At 49.6% G+C, this 18,991-nt stretch overlaps 2 protein-coding genes across 4 annotated transcripts in view; both read left to right on the forward strand.

Moving 5' to 3' along the window:
* gripap1 (GRIP1 associated protein 1) overlaps window positions 1–18,991 on the forward strand; it is a 265,294-nt gene that overhangs the window by 168,498 nt on the left and 77,805 nt on the right. The gene's annotated exons all lie outside the window — the stretch shown is intronic.
* LOC140271760 (suppressor of tumorigenicity 14 protein homolog) overlaps window positions 3,086–18,991 on the forward strand; it is a 30,632-nt gene continuing 14,726 nt past the window's right edge. Inside the window, exons 1-5 of the mRNA XM_072367056.1 lie at window positions 3,086–3,353; window positions 13,244–13,406; window positions 16,724–16,854; window positions 16,938–17,008; window positions 18,199–18,398. Coding sequence (XP_072223157.1) covers window positions 3,312–3,353; window positions 13,244–13,406; window positions 16,724–16,854; window positions 16,938–17,008; window positions 18,199–18,398 — 607 coding nt within the window. The 5' untranslated portion in view covers window positions 3,086–3,311. The remainder of the gene's footprint in view (window positions 3,354–13,243; window positions 13,407–16,723; window positions 16,855–16,937; window positions 17,009–18,198; window positions 18,399–18,991) is intronic.

Genomic DNA, 18,991 nt, shown 5'->3' on the forward strand with positions numbered 1-18,991 from the left:
TCCTGATATGATGCTGTCCTGATATGATGCTGTCCTGATATGATCCTGTCCTGATATGATGCTGTCCTATCATGATATGATCCTGACCTGATATGATGCTGTCCTATCATGATATGATCCTGTCCTGATATGATGCTGTCCTGATATGATCCTGTCCTGATATGATGCCGTCCTATCATGATATGATCCTGTCCTGATATGATGCTGTCCTGCTATGATGCTGTCCTGATATGATCCTGTCCTGATAAGATGCTGTCCTGATATGATCCTGTCCTGATATGATCCTGTCCTGATAAGATGCTGTCCTGATATGATCCTGTCCTGATATGATGCTGTCCTGATATGATCCTGTCCTGATATGATGCTGTCCTATCATGATATGATGCTGTCCTGATATGATCCTGTCCTGATATGATGCTGTCCTGATATGATGCTGTCCTGATATGATCCTGTCCTGATATGATGCTGTCCTGATATGATGCTGTCCTGATATGATGCTGTCCTGATATGATCCTGTCCTGATATGATGCTGTCCTGATATGATGCTGTCCTGATATGATCCTGTCCTGATATGATGCTGTCCTGATATGATCCTGACCTGATATGATCCTGTCCTGACATGATGCTGTCCTGATATGATCCTGACCTGATATGATCCTGTCCTGATATGATGCTGTCCTATCATGATATGATGCTGTCCTGATATGATCCTGTCCTGATATGATGCTGTCCTGATATGATGCTGTCCTATCATGATATGATGCTGTCCTGATATGATCCTGTCCTGATATGATGCTGTCCTATCATGATATGATGCTGTCCTGATATGATCCTGTCCTGATATGATGCTGTCCTATCATGATATGATGCTGTCCTGATATGATCCTGTCCTGATATGATCCTGTCCAACATGTTTTCACATCTTCAGAATGTGTTCCCAATGAGACTAAATATGAGTTTTATTTATTGTTGAACAAATCAAACAGATTTCGGTTGTGGTGTCGGATGATTTGTGTGAGCAGACTCCAGCCACAACATTAAAACCACCTGCTCAGTGTCTCTTTGGGTGGGGTTTGTTCGGGTTTATCGTTATGGGTGGGATGTGTGTGTTTGTGCTTCTTCTCCAGCTCTCTTTATGAGGCAGATTCATGAATCCAGGAGTTTCCCAGCAGAACTTATCGTGAGATATTCTGTCAGTGGTTTTAAAGTTGTGGCTGATGGATTAAATGTTTTCATCATGATTTTAGTTAGAAAACATTGAAATTTTCCTTTAAATCCACATTTTGCTGTACTTCAGCTGCAGATTTAAAGAGCAACTTCACACTAAATCCACTTCTCTGAATGCCTGATGTTTAGTTATCCAGGTGTGCCCCAACCCTTCCTGAGGTAATCCCCCGTCGACACACCCAGTAAGACTGAAGCTGAAGGTGGAAACGAGGTGTTGAGTTGCTCTTTGACTGTCTGACAGCCGGAGCTGAAGCGCTTCATCTGAAAAGGTTGTGAGTGGATAAATGTAAAGGTCACATTTTTATTTCCTGTCGATGAGGAGCAGGGGAGGGGGAGTGAAACAGCTGATGTTCGGTCTCTGTGAGGGAGGAGTGGGGAGTGAATGATGGAGAAAACAGCATTAAAGCACAGAGGTGTATATTCCATTCCACTAATAAAGACAACAGAACCCAGAGGGTGTGTGCTGAGTCTTTCTTAACCTCCGTGTCCTTCGTGCTGCTCCTGAGGTCAGGAAACAGGCCCCTTATGACTCCTCCCCTCATACTTTAGCCCCTCCCACCAGAGGCTGGAGCCGGACACACCTGAGCAGAGGTAACAGGAAGTTATCATGAGCAGATGTTGCTGTCATTTTAAACCAGAATCATTTCATTTGAAGTGTGACAGCTGGATGAAGCCGTTTGAATATTTTACTGTAAAAGTCTTCTGTGCAACAGATACATGGTGCGTTTAAGTACTGGTGGAAAACTGGGTCATTTGAATGTTCTTCCGATTCAAGCGTTACTTCCCTCGATACTTAGTTCCCTCTAAACTTGGAAGGGAACTTAAGGACATCACTTTCAGATCCTGTTCATCTGCTGTAGATAGTTTTTTAGGCCTGACACTTCTTCTTTTGTCCTCCACTTGTCCAGTTTCCTCAAATGTTTTAAGGACACACTGCACACCATGCTGAGATATGCCAAGTTTTCAGCTAATAGCTCTTTGGGAATCACCTTGTTGCTGCAGAAATCCTATTTTCTGTCTGTCAAACTGTGTTTTCTTTGCTGTTTTTCATAGATGCAGCTAAAGAAATGGGAACAAATGATGTGTCTTTGTGACAAAGTGCCTAAAGATCCAGTTTAAAATGGCTTCTTTGCTAAGTTGTCTGTTCTGTGTCGACACAACACTGGTTCATCCCTTGAGTTAGGAGCCTTTTTTCTGCCTGAATGGGTCAAAGGTCAGAGTTAAGTGGCTGAACAAAGAAAAAACACTGAAAATGTTCAGGTACAAGGACTGAAGATGAGGGAAAAAGCAGAAAATGTCCAAAGAAAAACTCTGAGAAAGCTGCAGAACTGTTGATCAGGACACTTTAAAGATTACAGAAAGTCTGGAAGAAATGATGGTCTTTGATAAAGTTTCACAGTAAAATCTTAATGCATCTTATCTTCAGGCTCAAAGCATCAGAAGATGCTTCCAATGACAGAATAACACTGGTTCATCCCTTGAGTTAGGAGCCTTTTTTCTGCCTGAAGGGTTCAAAGGTCAGAGTTCAGTGGCTGAACAAAGAAAAAACACTGAAAATGCTCAGGAACAAGGACTGAAGATGAGGGAAAAAGTGGAAAACTTTCCAATCTGTGGACCCACTCTGAGCAGCATTTTCAGTATTCTGAGAATAACATCTTCATACAGATTCATTCTGAATCCGCACATATTTCCTCCCTAAGAAAAAACGGAACCTGAACAGAAAAACTGGGGCCGCCAGAACCGGTTGTGATGGTTCCTGTCGCGCAGTGGCTGATGGGAGCGGCGCGCCTCAGGTAACAGGTGTGTCTCCTCCTGTTTCCTCGTTCCTCTCAGCGGACCGATCTGCTGCCGTGAACCCGCTCCGACACTGACCCGCTGACAGCACCGAAGCTACGGTCCCGCGAACTTTAAACCCGGCCTGAAGGCATTTCAGAACCAGCGCTTTCACTCGGTTCGAAGCTCCACCTGAGACAGAAACACCTGCCGCCGCCATGACAGCGGGGCCGTCTGGAAGGTAGAAGTGACACGATACACGGGAACAAAGTCCAGGAGAACCAGCAGCTGTCAGGTGGTACCGCGGAGTAATGGATCATCTGGACTCGGGACAGAAGTTCAGTCCGAAACAGGTGAGTTCCGCACCTGAAACCTGGCTGTGACGTCACCGCGGCTTTGTCAGTTTCACCTGAGGTGTCGCCTGTGTGTGTGCGCGCGTGTTTCAGTTTTTATATGAGACTGGGTTGCAGTCTGACCCGGTTCTGTTGGGTTTATAGCAGGATCAGAAAGCTCTCCAGGTTAGACCTGCTGGAGGATGGCAGCTGGACTTTGTCTCAGTGTCACGGTGAAAGGCTCGCGCTCGTGCTCGTGCGCGTGGAGCAGTAAATGCTGATTAAAGGTGCAGCCAAACCTGTGACCGGTTCTGTGTGATGGTGAGTTGTTGCTCTCATTTCTTTAACTGTTTCCATGGAAACAGCTGCAGAGATTCACTGAAACATGTTCAAACATGAACATAAACCCAGAATCTGAGGCAGAAACAGAGTTTTTATCAGTTCTCAGCAGCTTTAAAGTGAATCTCTGGTTTGAGCTCCTTTATTCTCCAACACAGCCTGAACCCTCTGAGACAAGCTTTCTGTCATTTCTTTAAGGAGTCTTCAGGAATAGTTCTCCAGGCTTCTTGAAGGACATCCCAAAGCTCTTCTTTGGATGTGGGCTGCCTTTTGTTCCGTTCTCTGTCAGATGATCCCACACTGCTTCAATAATGTTGAGGTCCGGGCTCTGGGGAGGATTCATCCCTCCATAAGACCTGTTGCCACTGATTTTCAGTCCACTTCTTGTGTCATTTGGCACAGCTCGGCCTTTTCTCCCCGTTTCCTCAGCCTTTTCTCCCCGTTTCCTCTGCCTTTTCTCCCCGTTTCCTCAGCCTTTTCTCCCCGTTTCCTCGGCCTTTTCTCCCCGTTTCCTCGGCCTTTTCTCCCCGTTTCCTCGGCCTTTTCTCCCCGTTTCCTCTGCCTTTTCTCCCCGTTTCCTCTGCCTTTTCTCCCCGTTTCCTGGGCCTTTTCTCCCCGTTTCCTCGGCCTTTTCTCCCCGTTTCCTCGGCCTTTTCTCCCCGTTTCCTCTGCCTTTTCTCCCCGTTTCCTCTGCCTTTTCTCCCCGTTTCCTGGGCCTTTTCTCCCCGTTTCCTCGGCCTTTTCTCCCCGTTTCCTCGGCCTTTTCTCCCCGTTTCCTCAGCCTTTTCTCCCCGTTTCCTCGGCCTTTTCTCTCCGTTTCCTCGGCCTTTTCTCCCCGTTTCCTCAGTCTTTTCTCCCCGTTTCCTCGGCCTTTTCTCTCCGTTTCCTCGGCCTTTTCTCCCCGTTTCCTCGGCCTTTTCTCTCCGTTTCCTCTGCCTTTTCTCCCCGTTTCCTCAGCCTTTTCTCCCCGTTTCCTCGGCCTTTTCTCTCCGTTTCCTCGGCCTTTTCTCCCCGTTTCCTCAGTCTTTTCTCCCCGTTTCCTCGGCCTTTTCTCTCCGTTTCCTCGGCCTTTTCTCCCCGTTTCCTCGGCCTTTTCTCCCCGTTTCCTCGGCCTTTTCTCCCCGTTTCCTCAGCCTTTTCTCCCCGTTTCCTCTGCCTTTTCTCCCCGTTTCCTCTGCCTTTTCTCCCCGTTTCCTCTGCCTTTTCTCCCCGTTTCCTCTGCCTTTTCTCCCCGTTTCCTCTGCCTTTTCTCCCCGTTTCCTCGGCCTTTTCTCCCCGTTTCCTCGGCCTTTTCTCCCCGTTTCCTCGGCCTTTTCTCCCCGTTTCCTCGGCCTTTTCTCCCCGTTTCCTCGGCCTGCTTCACGGTTTCAGCTGCGATAATCGCTGCATCTGAGCTCCATGAAGGAGGTAAAAAGCGTGTTTGAGCTGCAGCTTCTGCTCGGTCTGATTATTGATCCTTTCTTCACTGATCAGTGGAACACAAAGCTGCCTGTTTGATGCTTTCAGGTGAGTTTTCCTGCCTGTTGTAGACTGACGGTGTTCAGGTGGAGTTAATAACAGCCACTCTGGTCCTGTAGGACCCTCAGATCAGAGCTTCAACACGGAGAAAAGGGACATTTCCAGCTTTTTCCGCTGATATATTGTTTGATTAAAACTGAGACTTTATTGATATTCTTCACTTTGACTCTAAATCACTTAATTTATGGTCCATTCTGGCTCAGTATCACGTGCACTGTGGCGCGCCGTCACTTTAACAGACCGATGAGGACGTTATTCTGTCGGTGGCGAGCAGCAGATCTTTACTACGTTCTGCCGACCTTCAGCATCTTCAGCACCAAGGTCCCGAGGGTCCAACATTTCCTCCGCAGATGGAGGACGAAGTCGGACCCTCTGAACCGTATCTGAGCACGGGTCAGAGCACCAGCTGAAAGCCTCCTGACAGGAGAGGACGGCAGCTTCATCCAATAAGAACGGACCTCACAAACTGAGCCTTGGTTCTGCTTTTTGCGTAAACATCCTGAAAAGCCGACATGTTCAGACCACAGATCCTCTGTCAGCTGACCTGTGGCTTCTTCTCCTTCTTCTACCAAACAGAAGTCTGAGCAAAGCCCTGCGGCGGCTTGGTGTCAAACCTGTTCTGGTTTCAGGGAGACGTCAGGAGGGGGCGTGGCCTCCGCCCGGGCGGGGCGTGGCCTCCTCCAAGATGGGGCGTGGCCTCTGTCAGAGCGGGGCGTGGCCTCCGTCGGGAGGGTGAGTCAGAGTCTGACTCACGGGACTCAACACGCCGTCCCGTCATCAATCAGACGGAAACATTCCTGCTGAGCAGGTTCACAGAGCGAGTGGCTTCAGGTGAAACTGATTCCTTTAGTGCTGCTGCTCCTGTGTGAGGCTGACCCCCCAGGAAAGGTTCTGCCTCCAGTAGGAGTCCTTCTGCCCACCGGCTGCGGTTCCAACCCTGACCCCCCCAGGAAAGGTTCTACCTCCAATAGGAGTCCTTCTGCCCAGCGGCTGCGGTTCCAACCCTGACCCCCCCCCCCTTGAAAGGTTCTACCTCCAGTAGGAGTCCTTCTGCCCACCGGCTGCGGTTCCAACCCTGACCCCCCATGAAAGGTTCTACCTCCAGTAGGAGTCCTTCTGCCCACCGGCTGCGGTTCCAACCCTGACCCCCCATGAAAGGTTCTACCTCCAGTAGGAGTCCTTCTGCCCACCGGCTGCGGTTCCAACCCTGACCCCCCATGAAAGGTTCTGCCTCCAGTAGGAGTCCTTCTGCCCACCGGCTGCGGTTCCAACCCTGACCCCCCATGAAAGGTTCTGCCTCCAGTAGGAGTCCTTCTGCCCACCGGCTGCGGTTCCAACCCTGACCCCCCATGAAAGGTTCTGCCTCCAGTAGGAGTCCTTCTGCCCACCGGCTGCGGTTCCAACCCTGACCCCCCATGGAAGGTTCTACCTCCAGTAGGAGTCCTTCTGCCCACCGGCTGCGGTTCCAACCCTGACCCCCCAGGAAAGGTTCTACCTCCAGTAGGAGTCCTTCTGCCCACCGGCTGCGGTTCCAACCCTGACCCCCCAGGAAAGGTTCTACCTCCAGTAGGAGTCCTTCTGCCCACCGGCTGCGGTTCCAACCCTGACCCCCCATGGAAGGTTCTACCTCCAGTAGGAGTCCTTCTGCCCACCGGCTGCGGTTCCAACCCTGACCCCCCATGAAAGGTTCTACCTCCAGTAGGAGTCCTTCTGCCCACCGGCTGCGGTTCCAACCCTGACCCCCCATGGAAGGTTCTACCTCCAGTAGGAGTCCTTCTGCCCACCGGCTGCGGTTCCAACCCTGACCCCCCATGAAAGGTTCTACCTCCAGTAGGAGTCCTTCTGCCCACCGGCTGCGGTTCCAACCCTGACCCCCCATGAAAGGTTCTACCTCCAGTAGGAGTCCTTCTGCCCACCGGCTGCGGTTCCAACCCTGACCCCCCATGAAAGGTTCTGCCTCCAGTAGGAGTCCTTCTGCCCACCGGCTGCGGTTCCAACCCTGACCCCCCCCCCCTTGAAAGGTTCTACCTCCAGTAGGAGTCCTTCTGCCCACCGGCTGCGGTTCCAACCCTGACCCCCCATGAAAGGTTCTACCTCCAGTAGGAGTCCTTCTGCCCACCGGCTGCGGTTCCAACCCTGACCCCCCATGAAAGGTTCTACCTCCAGTAGGAGTCCTTCTGCCCACCGGCTGCGGTTCCAACCCTGACCCCCCATGAAAGGTTCTACCTCCAGTAGGAGTCCTTCTGCCCACCGGCTGCGGTTCCAACCCTGACCCCCCATGGAAGGTTCTACCTCCAGTAGGAGTCCTTCTGCCCACCGGCTGCGGTTCCAACCCTGACCCCCCATGAAAGGTTCTACCTCCCGTAGGAGTCCTTCTGCCCACCGGCTGCGGTTCCAACCCTCACCCCCCATGAAAGGTTCTGCCTCCAGTAGGAGTCCTTCTGCCCACCGGCTGCGGTTCCAACCCTGACCCCCCAGGAAAGGTTCTACCTCCAGTAGGAGTCCTTCTGCCCACCGGCTGCGGTTCCAACCCTGACCCCCCATGAAAGGTTCTACCCCCAGTAGGAGTCCTTCTGCCCACCGGCTGCGGTTCCAACCCTGACCCCCCATGGAAGGTTCTACCTCCAGTAGGAGTCCTTCTGCCCACCGGCTGCGGTTCCAACCCTGACCCCCCAGGAAAGGTTCTGCCTCCAGTAGGAGTCCTTCTGCCCACCGGCTGCGGTTCCAACCCTGACCCCCCCATGGAAGGTTCTACCTCCAGTAGGAGTCCTTCTGCCCACCGGCTGCGGTTCCAACCCTGACCCCCCATGAAAGGTTCTACCTCCAGTAGGAGTCCTTCTGCCCACCGGCTGCGGTTCCAACCCTGACCCCCCATGAAAGGTTCTTCCTCCAGTAGGAGTCCTTCTGCCCACCGGCTGCGGTTCCAACCCTGACCCCCCATGGAAGGTTCTACCTCCAGTAGGAGTCCTTAAGCCCACCGGCTGCGGTTCCAACCCTGACCCCCCATGGAAGGTTCTACCTCCAGTAGGAGTCCTTCTGCCCACCGGCTGCGGTTCCAACCCTGACCCCCCAGGAAAGGTTCTACCTCCAGTAGGAGTCCTTCTGCCCACCGGCTGCGGTTCCAACCCTGACCCCCCAGGAAAGGTTCTACCTCCAGTAGGAGTCCTTCTGCCCACCGGCTGCGGTTCCAACCCTGACCCCCCAGGAAAGGTTCTGCCTCCAGTAGGAGTCCTTCTGCCCACCGGCTGCGGTTCCAACCCTGACCCCCCAGGAAAGGTTCTACCTCCAGTAGGAGTCCTTCTGCCCACCGGCTGCGGTTCCAACCCTGACCCCCCAGGAAAGGTTCTGCCTCCAGTAGGAGTCCTTCTGCCCACCGGCTGCGGTTCCAACCCTGACCCCCCATGGAAGGTTCTACCCCAGTAGGAGTCCTTCTGCCCACCGGCTGCGGTTCCAACCCTGACCCCCCATGGAAGGTTCTACCCCAGTAGGAGTCCTTCTGCCCTCCTGGGACAGGAAGAGGCTTTGGATGAAGGCGTCTGCCGTGAACATACCAAGCCACAGCCAAAGCTTCCCTGTGTTCATGTAGCTTTTCTTCTCTTCTCTGGGGGGTTCTCACCTCTGAACGCTCCCGGGTGGGGGGGGGGCATCAGAAGCCATACCTGCAGCCCTGTTTGAACTCTGTTCTTCAGGGATGGAGAAGTTCCTGTTTTTCAGAGAGAAGCTTTTAGGATCCACACAGTGAGGTACCGAAGCTCTGATCAGAACCGTGTTAAAGAGTTCTGAAGAACCAGGCTGATCTGGAGCAGTGCCTGACACAGTGTGCACGTGGTGCACGTGCACGTGCTGACCCTCACAGAGCTGCAGCCACTCTGATGTGCATCACATTCAGCTGCAGGATGCTGCAGACACACTTCTCTCCTGGGAAGGATCCCTCTGTCCCTCACTGGGCTTTGTTAGATTTCACCTTCACTCTTACTCTCTGGTGTAGAAACATGTAGAAACAGGAAGTTTGTCCTCTGTTGGACAGATGAAGAGCTTTGAGCCACTTATTGACCTGGTCCAACAACAGGATGACATCACCACCATCAGAGAAAAGTTATTCCTGCCTTCATCTGTCCTCGGTTCTCTTCTTCTCTTCGTGTTTTCTCTGTTGTTTCATTATCTGATAACTATGATCCTCAGTGTCCACAACCGCCGATTCCTGCACTTTCTTCTTCTTCCTCTCTGCTTTCTGTGTTCTTCTTCTACATGCCTCTTATGGCGGTCATAACTGTTCCTTTAGGTGGGAAAATGGCTTGATTTAATCTGTGATTTAATCTGTGATCTTTGATCTTTAGTTTAATCTGTGATCTTTAATCCAATCTGTGATCTTTAATCCAATCTGTGATCTTTGGTTTAATCTGTGATCTTTGGTTTAATCTGTGATCTTTAATCCAATCTGTGATCTTTAATCCAATCTGTGATCTTTGGTTTAATCTGTGATCTTTGGTTTAATCTGTGATCTTTAATCCAATCTGTGATCTTTGGTTTAATCTGTGATCTTTGGTTTAATCTGTGATCTTTGATTTAATTTGTGATCTTTGGTTTAATCTGTGATCTTTGGTTTAATTTGTGATCTTTGGTTTAATCTGTGATCTTTGGTTTAATCTGTGATCTTTAATCCAATCTGTGATCTTTGGTTTAATCTGTGATCTTTGGTTTAATTTGTGATCTTTAATCTGTGATTGTGGGGGGGGGGGATCAAACCGTGTGTTGGGGTGCAAGCTGTCCTTGACGATGCTTTGCGCTTCTTCTGTGCTGGACAGCATCAATGGTGGGGAGCGATGAACCGGCAGTTTTCAGCACCCTCTGGAGTGATTTCCAGTCAGCGGCAGAGCAGCTACCCGACCACCCCGAGGCGTAGTTATCAGACCACACCGAGATGTTGTGGAAATTGTTGCATTTTTAATGCCTTGAACTCTGTCATTAAAGAATATTGCAACAACTGATTACAGTTAGATGCAGAAATGAGTTCTAAAGGCAGTGAAACTGGAGGGTTTGTTCATCTGTTTACTGCAGCCAACAGGACATTAGAGTTATTACTGACTCAGAAAACTAAATAACTCTCCCTCGTTCTACTCAAAGTCTGGTTGAACACACTCAGCTTTTCTTTGGAAACCTCATAATGAACCTGGAGCTCTGACTCTCCGACACTCCCTTTTCTGTGCCCTGACCGACTCTCTTCTCCACGGTGCCCTTTACCCACTTTTAACCTTTCTGACCCTGACAGGAGGAGTGGTATCCAAAGCATTTAGGAGACTTTATGTGTCAGAGTTCAACAGATCATCAACATTAGAACACGAGGTGTTCTCACAGGTAATCATTTCCACAAACTGTGTCCCTGTTCTGTCATTTATGAGTCTTTCCCCGAACAACTGCAGACCCAGCAGCTGGTTTGGGTGTAACAAACAGGTCAAACAGGTCAAAGAAAAGACAAATGATCCGATAAAGCAGCATCAATGATATCCACATTTGAGATAACAGCAGTCTTTGAAATGAGCACATCCAGAGTGGGCCCTCTGCTGTGGGGGGGGGCTCAGTCACATGCTGAGTTGGACCAAACATTTAAAGGACAGAAATGAGTTGAAATGAGGACAGAAAGTCTCCTGTTATGACTAAACAGTCCAAAGCCGTGCAAACAGGTGACAGTAATTCAGTAAAATCATCTATAAAACAGTTGTGTGGGGGTTTGTAAACGGTGACATTAAGTATGGAAGATTGTTTTATCTCCATTTTGTACGGCACTTACTCAAATGATGAATAAATGTTGTCCCTGAACACGGCACAAACCCCCCCCCCCCCCCCTCTGTTTTCTCTTTGGACGAGACTCCACCAGGACTGCATCAGCTGTGTTTTTGTCTCAGTTAAAAGCATTAAATCAAGATGGTGAGAGGAAATAAAACTATTCCTTAAGAATGATTTGTGACACTGAGGGCTGCGTGTTTGCTGGAGTTGAACTGGACGCTGTGTTCTTGCACAGATCCTCCTGACTGCTGCATCTCTGAGGTTTAACACCTGAGTTTGATATTCAGACTAAACTATAAACTGTAAAGTTTCCTGGAGTGTTCCTCCTCATGATCAGCTTCTTATGTGAGCTGAGTTCTGTCTGGAAAATGTAAATAAAGTCATAAATCAGTGTTTTCACCAGTTGAGCATTAATATGATTAATATGACTCATATTATTATTATTATTATTATATGAGCCAGAAGTCATTTGTGGAAACAGAAATCTGATCAGCTTCTCATCTTTAAAGCCACTGTGTGTTCGGGCTGCAGCTATACACTAATGTCACGATACGATACCCGGCATTCAACCAATGATTCGATACGATTTTATGCGATTCGATACGATTTTATATGATTCGATAAGATTTTATATGATTCGATACGATTCGATTTTATACGATTCGATTTAATACAATTCGATAAGATTTTATACGATTCGATACGATTCGATTGTATACGATTCGATTTTATGCGATTCGATACGATTTTATACACTTCGATACGATTTAATACAATTCGATAAGATTGTATACGATTCGATACGATTTTATGCGATTCGATACGATTCGATTTTGTACGATTCGATACGATTTTATACGATTCGATATTTTATGCGATACGATTTTATACGATTCGATACGATTTAATACTATTCGATACGATTTAATACTATTCGATACGATTTTATACGATTTGATATGATTTTATACGATTGAATACGATTTTATGCGATTCGATACGGTTTTCTACGATTCGATACGATTTAATACACATAATTTTCTGAAAGATTTTAAAGGTACAGTGTGATTTGACATGAATCGTCGCTGATTGGACCGGTGGTCCATTCACAAACCGGAAGAACAACAAACGGAAACAAACAAACACGTCACAAACGTGTCTTCAGCGCACGCAGACTCATGTTTATGTTGTGAATATTACATCATCAACCTGCTCGTTTTACTTGCTAAATACCATAAACACAAATCCAAATTCTCTAATCACAAACCATCTTTTTTATGTTTTGATCAATTATTTTGCTCAAACAATAAATTACAACAATCCTACGTTCTATAAACAGAAAATCCATCAAAACCGCTGAGCTATGCACTTTATATCACATTTTTATGAACTAATTTATCACTGTTTTGCATAATGTGACGCCCCTGGCATTGTTTTGTATTATGTTAATGTTCTATGTTTTCACCAATCGTAACGTCTGACTAATCAATAAAATTTGCTAAAAAAAATAGTTATAAAATAAAAATCGATACTTTTATCAGGAAAGAAAGTATCGCTAAAATCGCTCAGCCCTTTCAGTGTGTGTTTGTAGAGTTTAATACGAAGCTGTGTGAGCAGCATTCATCCTCATCTGATTCCCTCAGGTTTCCGTCTTTAACTCCAGATGCTGAGCAGCTGGAGAGGATCTCTGTCTAACCGGCTCAGTGTTTGGGAACCTCTGGAGCTGACTGTCCTCCATAGAGTCGCTGGAATAGTTCCCTTTTCAGAAGAGTTCATGCTTCTCTGTTATTATTCCCACACGATGCTCACGGTTCAGTGCACGTGTCGTTTCAGATTAGATGGTTCTGATTGGGAAGTGTCTGTAATGTGAACCTCAGTCTGGGTTCCTGCTCAGCTCCAGCAGTAGATGGTGTAGATGGAGGAAGCGAGTCTTTGTGCCATTACTGAGGCGGTGCCATGCGACAGCAGCACTTATCTTATCCAATCACACAACAGGATGATTGGATAAGAGTCAGAAGTTAATGTGCTCATCACAGACGGAGGGGGAGTTATTTCTTTACCTCAGGAACTCTGCATGTTGGGGAGAAGAACCGGGTTTTAAAAAGAGGAAGTTGAAAATGAAGCTTAAATTGTTGGAGCTGCAGAGGGAGCGGCGGCTGATCGAGACGAACGCATCCGTCTCTCTGAGCAGGACGGCAGCTTTGGGCCCGGCTCCCATCGTTGTGCCGTAACATCTGCAGGAAACTAACGAACAACTTCTCCCCCTGCAGGACTTTGACTGGGACGCCAACGCTCAGTTCCTGCCGACGTCGGACTCCAAGCGGCTGGAGAAGAAACCGGGCCGCAGGAAGAAGGTTCTGATCGGGCTGGGCCTGCTGGCTTCGGCCGCTGCGCTGGCTCTGCTGACCGGCATGCTGGTGTGGCACTTCCACTGTGAGCTGCTTTACTATCAACTTTACTGACAGCAGGTCAGAGGTCAGAGGGCGGGGTTAATGCTAAAGAGTTTCTGTGACACACAGCAGGTCAGAGGTCAGGGTTAATGCTAAAGAGTTTCTGTGACACGCAGCAGGTCAGAGGTCAGAAGGCGGGGTTAATGCTAAAGAGTTTCTGTGACACGCAACAGGTCAGAGGTCAGAAGGCGGGGTTAATGCTAAAGAGTTTCTGTGACACGCAGCAGGTCAGAGGTCAGAAGGCGGGGTTAATGCTAAAGAGTTTCTGTGACACGCAACAGGTCAGAGGTCAGAAGGCGGGGTTAATGCTAAAGAGTTTCTGTGACACGCGCAGCAGGTCAGAGGTCAGAAGGCGGGGTTAATGCTAAAGAGTTTCTGTGACACGCAGCAGGTCAGAGGTCAGAGGGCGGGTTAATGCTAAAGAGTTTCTGTGACACGCAGCAGGTCAGAGGTCAGAAGGCGGAGTTAATGCTAAAGAGTTTCTGTGACACGCGCAGCAGGTCAGAGGTCAGAAGGCGTGGTTAATGCTGAAGAGTGTCTGTGACACTCAGCAGGTCAGAGGTCAGAAGGCGGAGTTAATGCTAAAGAGTTTCTGTGACACGCGCAGCAGGTCAGAGGTCAGAAGGCGGGGTTAATGCTAAAGAGTGTCTGTGACACTCAGCAGGTCAGAGGTCAGAAGGCGGGGTTAATGCTAAAGAGTTTCTGTGACACGCGCAGCAGGTCAGAGGTCAGAAGGCGTGGTTAATGCTGAAGAGTTTCTGTGACACTCGCAGCAGGTCAGAGGTCAGAAGGCGGGGTTAATGCTAAAGAGTTTCTGTGACACGCAGCAGGTCAGAGGTCAGAAGGTGGGGTTAATGCTAAAGAGTTTCTGTGACACTCGCAGCAGGTCAGAGGTCAGAAGGCGGGGTTAATGGTTAAGAGTTTCTGTGACACGCGCAGCAGGTCAGAGGTCAGAAGGCGGGGTTAATGCTAAAGCGTTTCTGTGACACGCAGCAGGTCAGAGGTCAGAGGGCGGGGTTAATGCTGAAGAGTTTCTGTGACACGTAGCAGGTCAGAGGTCAGAAGGCGGGGTTAATGCTAAAGCGTTTCTGTGACACGCAGCAGGTCAGAGGTCAGAAGGCGGGGTTAATGGTTAAGAGTTTCTGTGACACGCGCAGCAGGTCAGAGGTCAGAAGGCGGGGTTAATGCTGAAGAGTTTCTGTGACACGCAGCAGGTCAGAGGTCAGAGGGCGGGTTAATGCTAAAGAGTTTCTGTGACACTCAGCAGGTCAGAGGTCAGAAGGCGGGGTTAATGCTGAAGAGTTTCTGTGACACCCGCAGCAGGTCAGAGGTCAGAAGGCGGGGTTAATGCTGAAGAGTTTCTGTGACACTCAGCAGGTCAGAGGTCAGAAGGCGGGGTTAATGCTGAAGAGTTTCTGTGACACTCAGCAGGTCAGAGGTCAGAAGGCGGGGTTAATGCTAAAGAGTTTCTGTGACACGCAGCAGGTCAGAGGTCAGAAGGCGGGGTTAATGCTAAAGAGTTTCTGTGACACGCAGCAGGTCAGAGGTCAGAGGGCGGGGTTAATGCTAAAGAGTTTCTGTGACACTCAGCAGGTCAGAGGTCAGAAGGCGGGGTTAATGCTAAAGAGTTTCTGTGACACGCAGCAGGTCAGAGGTCAGAGGGCGGGGTTAATGCTGAAGAGTTTCTGTGACACGCTGCAGGTCAGAGGTCAGAAGGCGGGGTTAATGCTAAAGAGTTTCTGTGACACTCAGCAGGTCAGAGGTCAGAAGGCGGGGTTAATGCTAAAGAGTTTCTGTGACACGCAGCAGGTCAGAGGTCAGAGGGCGGGGTTAATGCTGAAGAGTTTCTGTGACACGCAGCAGGTCAGAGGTCAGAGGGCGGGGTTAATGCTAAAGAGTTTCTGTGACACTCAGCAGGTCAGAGGTCAGAAGGCGGGGTTAATGCTAAAGAGTTTCTGTGACACTCAGCAGGTCAGAGGTCAGAAGGCGGGGTTAATGCTGAAGAGTTTCTGTGACACGCTGCAGGTCAGAGGTCAGGGTTAATGCTAAAGAGTTTCTGTGACACGCAGCAGGTCAGAGGTCAGAAGGCGGGGTTAATGCTGAAGAGTTTCTGTGACACGCTGCAGGTCAGAGGTCAGGGTTAATGCTAAAGAGTTTCTGTGACACGCAGCAGGTCAGAGGTCAGAAGGCGGGGTTAATGCTAAAGAGTTTCTGTGACACGCAGCAGGTCAGAGGTCAGAAGGCGGGGTTAATGCTAAAGAGTTTCTGTGACACGCAGCAGGTCAGAGGTCAGAAGGCGGGTTAATGATAAAGAGTTTCTGTGACACGCAGCAGGTCAGAGGTCAGAAGGCGGGGTTAATGCTAAAGAGTTTCTGTGACACGCAGCAGGTCAGAGGTCAGAAGGCGGGGTTAATGCTAAAGAGTTTCTGTGACACGCAGCAGGTCAGAGGTCAGAAGGCGGGGTTAATGCTAAAGAGTTTCTGTGACACTCGCAGCAGGTCAGAGGTCAGAAGGCGGGGTTAATGCTAAAGAGTTTCTGTGACACGCGCAGCAGGTCAGAGGTCAGAAGGCGGGGTTAATGATAAAGAGTTTCTGTGACACGCAGCAGGTCAGAGGTCAGAAGGCGGGGTTAATGATAAAGAGTTTCTGTGACACGCAGCAGGTCATAGGTCAGAAGGCGGGGTTAATGATAAAGAGTTTCTGTGACACGCAGCAGGTCAGAGGTCAGAAGGCGGGGTTAATGATAAAGAGTTTCTGTGACACGCAGCAGGTCATAGGTCAGAAGGCGGGGTTAATGCTAAAGAGTTTCTGTGACACGCAGCAGGTCAGAGGTCAGAAGGCGGGTTAATGCTAAAGAGTTTCTGTGACACGCAGCAGGTCAGAGGTCAGAAGGCGGGGTTAATGTTGAAGAGTTTCTGTGACACTCAGCAGGTCAGAGGTCAGAAGGCTGGGTTAATGCTAAAGAGTTTCTGTGACACTCAGCAGGTCAGAGGTCAGAGGGTGGGGTTAATGCTGTGACACTCGTTGGACTCGCTCTGCTGAGGAGCGGCGTGTCGGCACAGCCGCTGCTTCCTGTTCTGCTGACAGTCACGCCTCATTCCTGCATTCCTGCTCCACACAGGAATCTCACCTGCTGTTACTTTCATTTTCCACCAGGGAAAACGCTTCCTGTCGTTCAGGGTCTGTTCCTCTGTCCGCTGACTGCTTTCTGAGACGTGTGGCGATGGTTTTTAGGTCTCAGGAGGCAGAAAGCTGTCCTTACTGTGTGTAAATAAAGTTTCTTTGACGTTGTGTCGTCAGTGCGCCGTGATGTCAGACTGAAGAAAGTGTACATCGGCTCTATGGGGATCAGCAACCAGCCCTTCACAGCAGAGCATGAAGATCCCAGCAGTCAGCAGTTCAGGAAACTGGCTGATCTGGTCAGGCAGCAGGTGAGAGCCGCAGAGCATCATGGGAGCTCAGCGTGTTTGGAGGAGGAAGTAAACTGACGACATTTGATCTTTTTGTCTTTCAGCTGAAACTGATTTACTCCAAAAACTCAGTGCTGGCCAAATACTTCCGAGACTCCTCGGTCCAGGCCTTCAGGTACGCTGGGCGCTCAGGTTCAGGCTGCCGCTCTGAGTTCTGATCACATGATCAGGAGAGATGGTTTATGTTTATGTATTCAGCAGACACTTTTATCCAAAGCGACTTACAAATGAAGATATAACAGCTTTATAAAAGCTAACAATAAGCTAACAATAAGCTCCATAGAAGGAACCCAGGAGTCCGACTCTGTCAGAGGGGACAGAGTAGAGATAGGGTGCAGGCATAGAAGGAAGTGCAGAAAGATAAAGTGCAGAGATAGAGGGGGGAGGGAAGTACAAGGTAAGTGCTGGGATAGGAGATGCTCTCTGAAGAGCTGGGTTTTCAGGAGCTTCTTGAAGATAGACAGGGACGCCCCTGTTCTGGTAGCGCTCGGTAGGTCATTCCACCATCGTGGGACGACACATGAACAGAGTTTGGATTGTCTTAGGCGTGGTGTAGGAGCTGCTAGACGACAATCCTGGGACCACCGGAGGGACCCAGTTGGGACAGAAGCCTTTGCAAGAGCATTCAAGTAGATGGAGCCGTTCCATTAAGCTCTTTGTAGCTAACATCAGGGACTTGGATCTGATGCTAAGGGCAGCCAGAGGAGCTCAATGAACAGAGGGGGGACGTGTTCTTTTAGGCTGATCCAAGACCAGACGCACCGCCGCGTTCTGGACCATCTGCAGAGGTTTCACAGGCTGGAGACCAGTTAGGAGACCAGTTAGGAAACCAGTTAGGAAACCAGTTAGGACACCAGTTAGGAGACCAGTTAGGAAACCAGTTAGGAGACCAGTTAGGAGACTAGTTAGGAAACCAGTTAGGAGACCAGTTAGGAAACCAGTTAGGAGACCAGTTAGGAGACCAGTTAGGAAACCAGTTAGGAGACCAGTTAGGAGACCAGTTAGGAGACCAGTTAGGAAACCAGTTAGGAAACCAGTTAGGAGACCAGTTAGGAAACCAGTTAGGAAACCAGTTAGGAGACCAGTTAGGAGACCAGTTAGGAAACCAGTTAGGATGGCAGAGGTTTCTCAGCACAGGCTGGGAGACCTCTGCAGATGATCCAGAGATTTCCCAGCCTGTGGATCATCTGGGAAACTTTTACGATTAGAGGTGCAGGCGGCTAACTGATAGCTCCGGCTGTCCCAGTCTGACCGACAGCATTCCTCAGACTGCTGCCTCTCTGACTAACGTCTCCGTCTGTGCAGTGAAGGAGACGCCGATGGCGGCGGCGACGGCGTCGTGGCGTATTACCAGTCGGAGTTTGAAGTTCCCGGCCCCCAGCAGACCTACCTGGACGAAGCCATCTTGGATCTGGGGGAGCAGACAGAGGGTCAGCAGGGCCGACAGGGGCGGCTGCTGCTGAAACCCACCGACGCTCTGAGCGTCAGCAGCGTCACGTCAGGAGGTGGGACGGCTCACGCCGCTGCACGCCGCTGCACGCCGCTGCACGCCGCTGCACGCCGCTGCACGCTCTGCTCCAAACACCTCCTCAGAACCTCCTCAGAACCTCCTCAGAGTTCTGAGGAGGTTCTGAGGAGGCAAAGCTCCATGTGTTGAAGCACAGAGGAGGATGTTTCAGTGAATAAAGTCACCGTTTCTCCCTCATTTGAGTCCAGTCTGTTCAGTAAACTCTGTCAGACGCACAGGCAGTGATGTAACGTTTGGGGTCATGTGATCTCGGGGGAGATGAGGCGTCAAAACATCCTGAACCCAGACTTCTGAAATCCTCTGATTTCAGATGCACTGAAAGGCATTAACTGTTATTCAGGGGATAAGCGTCAGCCTCATGGAGCTAAAGATCCAGCCTGAACATGTGGCGCCATCTAGTGGCAGAAAGTAGAAACAACAACCACCCGAAGGCACAAAATGCATCACAGTTCTGATAGAATCGATCATCCTGTGATTCAGTTTGTCCTTTTAAACCTTTTCTCTCTTTCTAGTCAAACTGAAACTTTGAAAATCACCTTCTTTTTGGCTGCATTCCTCCTGAATCCTACA

This window comes from Leuresthes tenuis, unplaced genomic scaffold (genome assembly GCF_036924035.1).
Source record: "Leuresthes tenuis unplaced genomic scaffold, fLeuTen1.0.hap1 SCAF_16, whole genome shotgun sequence".
Taxonomy (NCBI): Eukaryota; Metazoa; Chordata; class Actinopteri; order Atheriniformes; family Atherinopsidae; genus Leuresthes; species Leuresthes tenuis.